A 9,632-nucleotide genomic window follows, 5' to 3' on the forward strand; every position below is an offset into this window, starting at 1 on the left:
AGAATTCATCATCTTTCCCCCATCTTGCTCAACCCCCCTCTACAGACCTATCACGATCAATGGCTGCACACTCTCGCCATTCAACCAAGTCCAATGCCTTGGAGTGACCTTGGATTCTGCCCTTTCCTTCCGACCACACATCCAAGCCCTTTCCACCACCTGCCGCCTCCTACTCGAAAACATCTCCCGCATCCGCGCTTTCCTTAACTTTGAATCCGCAAAAATGCTTGTACATGCCCTCATCATCTCCCGCCTAGACTACTGCAACACTCTCCTCTGTGGCCTTCCATCTAGCACTCTCGCACCCCTCCAATCTATCCTCAACTCTGCTGCCCGACTAATCCACCGATGACCCTTTTACTCCTCTGCCTCTCCCCTCTGCCAATCCCTTCACTAATCGAATCAGCCAGCACTCACCCTTCACTGGCTCCCCATTGCCCAGCGAATCCACTTCAAAGTACTAAAATACATAAAAGGCTGTCCATAACCTGTCCCCTCCCTACATATCTAAGCTACTTTCCCGATACATCCCCACACGCACTCTCCGATCCTCACAAGACCTCCTTCTCTTCTCTTATCACCTCTTCCCACAATCGACTCCAAGATTTCTCCCAAGCATCCCCCATACTCTGGAACTCGCTACACCAGCATATCAGACTATCACCTACAGTGGAATCCTTCAAAAGAAACCTGAAAACCCACCTCTTCAGACAAGCCTACAACCAGTGACCCTGCTGCCTCTATACCGCCATGACCAACTTTACCCGCACCTACTGTGTCCTTCTCCCATACCATGTAGATTGTAAGCCCTCGTGGGCAGGGCCCTCTCTCCTTCTGTACCAGTTTGTAACGTGTCTTGTTTATGATTAGTGCAATTGTCTGTTATGTGAATGGCGCTTTAATAATAAATTATAATAATAATGGATAAAAAAATAATTTATCATCTTTGCCCCATCTCATGCAGCCCCGCCAACAGACCTACTCAAAAATCTCTCTCAGATCCGCACATTCCTCAACCAGGAGTTTGCAAAAATGCTTGTACATGCCCGCATTATCTCCCGTCTAGACTACTGAAACATCCTGCTCTGTGGCTTCCCACCTAGCAGTCTCTCGCTCCTTCAATCTATCCTCAACTCTTCTGCCCGACTAATCCACCTCTCACCCCGTTACTCCTCTGTCTCATCTCTCTGCCAATCTCTTCACTGGCTCCCCGTTGCCCGGAGAATCTAGTACAAAAAACTAACTATGACCTACAAGGCTGTCTACAACATGTCTCCTCCATACATCTGCGACCTGATCTCCCGGTACATCCCCACTGGTAATCTCCAATCATTACAAGGCCTCCTTCTCTACTCTATTCTCTGGAACTCTCTACCCCAACATATTAGATGCTCAATTACTGTAGAAACCTTCAAAAGAAAACTGAAAAACCCACCGTAAGACCACCTTTACCACTATACCACCTATGACAAGCTTTAGGGCTCATGCACACAACAAATTGTGGATCCGCAAACCACGGATACCGGCCGAGTGCATTCCGCATTTTGCAGAACGGAAAGGGCTGGCCCCTAATAGAACAGTCCTATCCTTGTCTGTAATGCGGACAATAATAGGACATGTTCTAATTCTTTTTGGAGGAACGGCCATACGGACACAGAATGCACACGGATTCATTTCTATGTGCAAATGCAGGCTGCGAAAAAAACCGGAACAGACACAGACAAAAAAATATGTTTGTGTGCATGAGCCCTTATCCTCACCTACTGTCTCCTTCTCCTATTTCTTGTAGATTGTAAGCCCTCTCTCCTTGCTCTACCAGTTTGTAACTTGTCTTGTTCAGGTTTATTGCTATTGTTTTAAATGACCTATGTGCACTTTTCCCAGTGCCCTGACTTCTCCTAAAGTCTCGCGCTGCAACCTGTCCTTCAGTATCCGGCACAGGTGCAGTAGAGGATTGGGGCTCGCCGGCAGTCCTCTTCTGTATTGTGCCAAAGGGCACGGTTCAGCTATACTCAGGGCTGGGTGTGATCAGGTTTACACCACCTGGTACACATATAAACATGGGACCAACACAGATGCCTTCAGCTGCCAAGTGCACATGTAACAGGTCAGCCAGCTTCATAGGTACAAAACTGCTTACAGATGTCCTTTAAAACAATCTCATTTATGGTCAGAGGGCAGAGAGCATCTAACATAATTAAATGTAACATGATTCATCAGTACACAACTACTGACTACTTTCACACTTGTGGTAGCCTTTTCCACACTGTTGGCCCCTGTAAGGAAACTCCGCCATCATGGTAATAAGGCATGCATTTTTAAAAAGCAATGTGTAAACCATGCCTAAAGCCTCATGCAGAAGTCCGTCGAACACGGTCCGCGAGATCCTAGACTGGCATTGCAGGAGCTCCTGCAATGCTAGTCCGGTATCTCACAGATGTCTGCATGAGGCTTAAAGCTGTCCGTACACGAGGGGGTCTGGCAGCAGATCACCACTAATTGCCTGTACATGCTAGGTGAAACAAGTAGCATGTACCGATGCAGCCTGGCAATTTGTGGGGATCCACATGTGGATCCCTCTGTCGGACCCCCTCGTGTAGGTCAGGGATAGAAGAGACAGGTAATGTATGGACAAAACAAACACTTGTCCCCCTCAATTGGGCTATGTAGGATACTAATGGGTATTATGTAATTATGAATAATCTTATAGTATTCCAAATATAATCGATACATGGCACAATATATATTCATACAAGAAAAGACAGTAAGAAAGTAGATGCAAGTGGTCATGAAACGGTTAAGCGAATATTCCCACTATTTTCATTTCGTAATCCGGTAATTATCAGCATGTCTCACTGGTAGCACCCATAGAACTAGTTTTATTAAAGATAATTGATCTACGTGTTCAAAGGGAAACTGTCAGGTTGAACTTGATTCGGAGCTGCAGGCAGCATGTTATAGAGCAGGAGGAGCTGTCAGTGATTGCCAGCCTGCTCTCTATGGCTACTTTCTCACTAGCGTTTTTGCTGGACCAGGCAGGGTCCAGCAAAACCGCTTCCGTTACTGATAATACAACCATCTGCATCCGTTATGAACGGATCCGGTTGTATTATCTTTAACATATCTTTAACATAGCCAAGAAGGATCCATCATTAACTCCACTGAAAGTCATTGGGGAACGGATCAGTTTTCTATTGTGGCAGAGAAAACGGATCCGTCCCCATTGACTTGCAATAGGGGGTCATGACGGATCCGTCTTGATTAGTTTCCCAGGACAGAGAGCAAAATACAACATGCTGCGGCTTGCTCTCAGATATGAGAACGGAACGGAATGCACTTTGGAGCATTCCATTCTGTTCAGTTACGTTTTGTCCCAATTGATTTTTTTCCGGTATTGAGCCCCTATGACGGATCTCAATACCAGAAAACTTAAATGCTTGTGTGAAAGTACCTTATGGCTGTCAACCACTGATAGGACCGCCCCCTGGACTTCAAAGACCAGAATGAACAGATATATAACTTATTAAATGACAAGTTATACTGAATCTTTTCCCATAATACTAGATACTAATCTGCTCAGCTCCTCCTGCTCTATAAAAGCTGCCCGCAGGCATCCTACTTGGTGTCCTTTTACAGGGCCATTTACAAACAGCAATCATCTCCTCTGCAAGAGGATGAATGATCGCCACTACGATCATTCTTCTTCATACAGGCTCATTGTTTGTGTGCAGTACACCCCGTTTACACAGATCAATGTGCTGCTGGCAAAGCGTAAAATATATGATAACCGGATGAACTATGTCCACTATCATAGCCATTTTTTAAATTGTTCTAAAGCACCTGGTATTTGAAAAGAAGGAACACTTTAACAGTGTTTTGTTTTTTAACTGTCACATTGCCTGCTGTTAGGCTGTGCTTTTTTTGGTACTTTTGAGGGGTTTTGCAATTTTTTAGGCAAAAAGAATGCATTGAAGTCTATGGGAAATGTTAAACACAGGACAAACAGGCTTTTTATTGCAGTGGTGTTTTCTGACCTTTCAGGTGTGTTATTTTACATCAATGGCATTTCTGAAGATCCGATCGTGACCACTTGGATATTCTACTTTTTGTAGCATTTTCCAATCATGTTTAATTATTTTGATTGCATACCATAATGTAGTGTTACCTTTCTTGTAAGGCTACTTTCACACTTGCTGTAGCCTTCAGGAGGGGGAACAGCCTGCCGGATCTGTGCTACCGCAAGTCCACCGTGCTGGCGGAAATCCGCCCTGACCCCATTTACTATAATGGGGGTGGGCAGAGGTCCGGCAGCAGCACGGCAAACATGCCGGAATAAAACTACAGCACGCTGCGGTCTTTGTCCGGCCACCTCTCGGCATGTTTGCTATGCTGCGGCCGGACCCCTGGCCCGCCCCCATTCTAGTGAATGGGTCAGAGCGGATTTCCGCCAGCATGGTGGACTTGCGGTAGCACGGATCCGGCAGGCTGTTCCCCTGCCGGAAAAGGCTACCGCAAGTGTGAAAGTAGTCAGTAGTTGTGTACTGATGAATCATGTTACATTTCATTATGTTAGATACTCTGCCCTCTGAACATAAAGGAGATTGTTTTAAAGGGCGCCGGTCAGCAGATTTGTACCTATGAACCTGGCTGACCTGTTACATGTGCGCTTGGCAGATGAAGACATCCGTCTTGGTCCCATGTTCATATGTGCCCGCATTGCTGAGAAAAAGAAAGTTTTAATACATGCAAATGAGGCTCTAGGAGCCACGGCTCAGCTCTCTCTGTGACCGATTACTAATTCATTTATACATTAGCCTATATCCTTCGTATTGGTGTTACAAAGGAACTTAAAGGGAACCTGTCATCCACTTTAAGCTTCCCTCACTGAAGGCAGCATTGAGTAGTAACAGACATGCTGATTTCAGTGGGGTGTCACTCATGAGCCAATATTAAGGGAATGCAAAGAACTAGCAGTATAATCTTCGCAGTCCGGGTCTGGTAGAGAGTCACAGCTGCCTGTCAAGAGTCATGATTATTCACGAGCTACTGCTCTCCCCACCGATCTGCGGAAGGATGGCAGTTTTCACCTAGAGAAAAAACTAACGGCGGCATTACGCGCTCAGAGGAGCAGCCGATTAATCAGGGAGAAATCGTTCCTTGCCGACAAGTGGCTGGTCGTTCAATGGTGGTGAAGCGCTGCATGCTCCACAATATGAGAATAAGCTATTGCGATCGCTCGTTCCCAGACTCATCGTTTCTGGGCAGCAGAGCACTGCTTAGACTGCACTATCTGCTGCCCAGAAACAATAATTTAGTTGCCTGCATGAAAGAATGTTCCACCCAATGAACGGGGGTATCATCCCTGATCATCTGCCCTACAATGGGGAGAGAACTGAAGCAACAAAAAGTTAGACATGTAGAACTGGAGCTCATTCAGATGGTCGAAATAGGGATCCGTTTTTTTTTTTGCCTGGGAGTCCCAGGCTATGAGCTGTGCGCTGCGATTGGCCAGCGCTGCAGCAAGGGACACGCCTAATACAAAAAAATCCGTCCAGTACAACAGAGGGAGCTGCAGACACCGGAGCCTATACCGGGCGAACGGAGTGGCGCCCAGGCATACTAGTAAGTGCAGGGGGACCCCTGGGCGCCGCTCTGCCCACTGATATAGTTAGTTTTTAGTTTTTAAACTAGTGAAAGGTCCTCTTTAATAAGTGTTTAGGACCCCTTAGTAGTTTAGAGATGAGGTTTATTAGATGACCAGGACAAAGTGAAGGTGAAAGTACTAGTCACACAGCTAGAAAAACAGTTAACCCTTTGTGACAGAATGGAATAATAGTTTTAATAAAGGCCAATTGAAAATATGATTTTTAGCCAAAAATTTGTAAAGTGCAATTATAAACAAAAAATGCCTTAAAAAGTTTACATACGGTAGCCTTTAAAAGTGGTCCTGGAAAAGAAATAAAAGGGTTCCCATGTCGTAGGCGGGTCCAAACTGACAGAAGCCGGGGCAACACAAGTAGACAAGGCCAACAGAGGTAGGCGGGGCCAACAATATCATAGTGCAGCAGAAAATACTGCCCCAGAAGAACCAAATACCACAGTGCAGCATAAACTACTGCCCTATCACCGCCCTGAGGACAGTGATACAGTTGGATTCAGGAGTGCACTGGTGGACACCAGCCAAGTGCATAAGTACCTGGTACTTATAGCATCAATTATTGCTGAGAGCATCAGATCGTTATGTACCTGGCCAGTGGCCGTGAGGAGGGCTCGGGCTTCCCCCTGGGCATCGGCCAACCAAGGAATCTCCCTGTAGGGTCCAGGGCCAGTCTGCCCCTGGAAACAATATAAAGTAATAGCCAGCTCACCCCTTTGAACTTCATGCACCGGTTCCTGTCGCATGTTGAAGTGTCCCTAAACTGAAGACAAAATATTGACTCCAACATATAATAAAATCTTCCATTTATTTCCACATATTCAAGTCCAAATCCAAGTGCCCTTGTATTCAGGGGCGGACTGGCTATAGACCCTACAGGGACGATGCGAGAGAGCCAACTGAGCCCTTCTCATGGCCGCCAGCCAGGTACATACCAGTCTGATTCTCTCCTATGCACATGGTGGCCTGAATTCAACTGTATCGCAGCCCTAAGGGAAATGATAGAGTTGAATACTGGCAGGGGCTGTATTTTGTGCTGCACTGAGGTATCTGGTTCTGCGGGGGCTGTATTTTGTGCTGCACTGAGGTATCTGGTTCTGCAGGGGCTGTATTTTGTGCTGCACTGAGGTATCTGGTTCTGCGGGGGTGGTATCTTGTGTTGCACTGTGGTATCTGGTTCTGCGGGGGCGGTATCTTGTGCTGCACTGTGGTATCTGGTTCTGCGGGGCGGTATCTTGTGCTGCACTGTGGTATCTTGTGCTGTACTGTGGTATCTGGTTCTGCGGGGGCGGTATCTTGTGCTGCACTGTGGTATCTGGTTCTGCGGGGGGGGGGGTATTTTGTGCTGCACTCTGGCATCTGGTTTCGGCGGGGGCGGTATCTTGTGCTGCACTGTGGTATCTGGTTCTGCGGGGGGGGGGGTATTTTGTGCTGCACTGTGGTATCTGGTTTCGGCGGGGGGCGGTATCTTGTGCTGCACTGTGGTATCTGGTTTCGGCGGGGGGGGTATTTTGTGCTGCACTGTGGTATCTGGTTTCGGCGGGGGCAGTATCTTGTGCTGCACTGTGGTATATGGTTTCGGCGGGGGCGGTATCTTGTGCTGCACTGTGGTATCTGGTTTCGGCGGGGGCGGTATCTTGTGCTGCACTGTGGTATCTGGTTTCGGCGGGGGGGGGGTATTTTGTGCTGCACTGTGGTATCTGGTTTCGGCGGGGGCAGTATCTTGTGCTGCACTGTGGTATCTGGTTCTGCGGGGGGGGGCGGTATCTTGTGCTGCACTGTGGTATCTGGTTTCGGCGGGGGCGGTATCTTGTGCTGCACTGTGGTATCTGGTTCTGCGGGGGGGGCGGTATCTTGTGCTGCACTGTGGTATCTGGTTCTGCGGGGGGGGGGGGCGGTATCTTGTGCTGCACTGTGGTATCTGGTTTCGGCGGGGGCGGTATCTTGTGCTGCACTGTGGTATCTGGTTCTGCGGGGGGGGCGGTATCTTGTGCTGCACTGTGGTATCTGGTTTCGGCGGGGGCGGTATTTTGTGCTGCACTGTGGTATCTGGTTCTGCGGGGGGGGGGTATTTTGTGCTGCACTCTGGCATCTGGTTTCGGCGGGGGCGGTATCTTGTGCTGCACTGTGGTATCTGGTTCTGCGGGGGGGGGGGTATTTTGTGCTGCACTGTGGTATCTGGTTTCGGCGGGGGGCGGTATCTTGTGCTGCACTGTGGTATCTGGTTTCGGCGGGGGGGGTATCTTGTGCTGCACTGTGGTATCTGGTTTCGGCGGGGGCGGTATCTTGTGCTGCACTGTGGTATCTGGTTTCGGCGGGGGGGGTATTTTGTGCTGCACTGTGGTATCTGGTTTCGGCGGGGGCAGTATCTTGTGCTGCACTGTGGTATCTGGTTCTGCGGGGGGGGCGGTATCTTGTGCTGCACTGTGGTATCTGGTTTCGGCGGGGGCGGTATCTTGTGCTGCACTGTGGTATCTGGTTCTGCGGGGGGGGGCGGTATCTTGTGCTGCACTGTGGTATCTGGTTTCGGCGGGGGCGGTATCTTGTGCTGCACTGTGGTATCTGGTTCTGCGGGGGGGGCGGTATCTTGTGCTGCACTGTGGTATCTGGTTTCGGCGGGGGCGGTATCTTGTGCTGCACTGTGGTATCTGGTTTCGGCGGGGGCGGTATCTTGTGCTGCACTGTGGTATCTGGTTTCGGCGGGGGCGGTATCTTGTGCTGCACTGTGGTATCTGGTTTCGGCGGGGGCGGTATCTTGTGCTGCACTGTGGTATCTGGTTTCGGCGGGGGCGGTATCTTGTGCTGCACTGTGGTATCTGGTTTCGGCGGGGGCGGTATCTTGTGCTGCACTGTGGTATTGAAGGTCCCACCTACTTCTGTTGCCACAACTTCTCTCAACTCGCACCCACCTACAGCACGGGGCCACTTTTAGATATTTTTCCAGGGCCCCTTTAAGTTCCCCAGTCCGCCCCTGACTGTATTTGGATTGAAATATGTGGAAATAAATGGAAGATTTTACTACAGAGTGGATGCAACACACAAGTCTCAAGGGAATGGCATTGTGGTCTATGTCCGACTTGCGACAAAATGAAAAATGTTCTTTGGATTTTTTGTGACCCCCCCTCCCAAACACGATTGACAATCATTATATGTGACCAGTTGCAGCCCTCTAGCAGAGCGACATTGCGGCCACACACTGGGAGACCCTCCCGACCCCGCATCACACACAGACACATGTTCTGACAACTGCGGTATCATCCCGCACAGCTCCTTACCACGGCTCTTGTCCATAGCTAGACCCGGGGGCACGTCGCAGCACAGAAGGTAGTAAGTGATGAGCACCAGGTGGTAACTGACGAGCACCGTTCCTGTGCAGCAAGCGATACGCAGCCACGACCACTGCAACCGCCTCTTCATTTAAAGCGCAGATGTGCACAGCGCCCAGCGACCTGGGAAGTGGGCGGAGCACGTGGCCTCCGCCTGTACTCACGGCTTATAGTCCCAGCTCCGATTCTGAGGCGCGCGCCCCCGTGTGGTCAGAGCTGGAATTTCAAGTACATGTGATTTGCTGGTGAACAGTTTAGTGTGTACCTGCCAACTTTTGAGACTATCAAGGAGATCCTAAAAAGTGGCAAAATCCCCACCACCTACTATATGTGAACCACAAACAGTGCAAGTGACACCTCTTTATTCAAAAAATCTGCACAGCACACGGATCTCATCATTTCTGCACCTGTTCCACAAATTCTAGAACCTGTGGTATTCTTGTCTGGATATCGTCGTATGCAGGAGGCATATGGACACAGTATAAAGGCTCATGTACACAAACGTATTCTTTTTCCATTTCCATTTTTTTACAGGTCTGTATGTGGAACCATTCACTTCAATGAGGCTTGAAAAAAATGGAAATGACTCAGTATGCATTCATACGTCCGCAAAAAGGATAGAACATGTCCTATTCATGTCCATTTTGCAG

The 9,632-nt window shown here is 48.8% G+C and overlaps 1 protein-coding gene across 1 annotated transcript in view; it reads right to left on the reverse strand.

The window, feature by feature from the left end:
• The window catches only part of FAM151B (family with sequence similarity 151 member B), a 67,824-nt gene extending 58,717 nt beyond the window's left edge, over positions 1-9,107 (reverse strand). The window contains exon 1 of the mRNA XM_044291692.1: positions 8,932-9,107. Within this exon, the coding sequence (XP_044147627.1) occupies positions 8,932-9,073 (142 nt within the window). The 5' untranslated portion in view covers positions 9,074-9,107. The remainder of the gene's footprint in view (positions 1-8,931) is intronic.
• Positions 9,108-9,632: the final 525 nt, after the last annotated feature.

The sequence above is a fragment of the Bufo gargarizans genome, chromosome 1 (assembly GCF_014858855.1).
Source record: "Bufo gargarizans isolate SCDJY-AF-19 chromosome 1, ASM1485885v1, whole genome shotgun sequence".
In the NCBI taxonomy this organism is placed as follows: domain Eukaryota; kingdom Metazoa; phylum Chordata; class Amphibia; order Anura; family Bufonidae; genus Bufo; species Bufo gargarizans.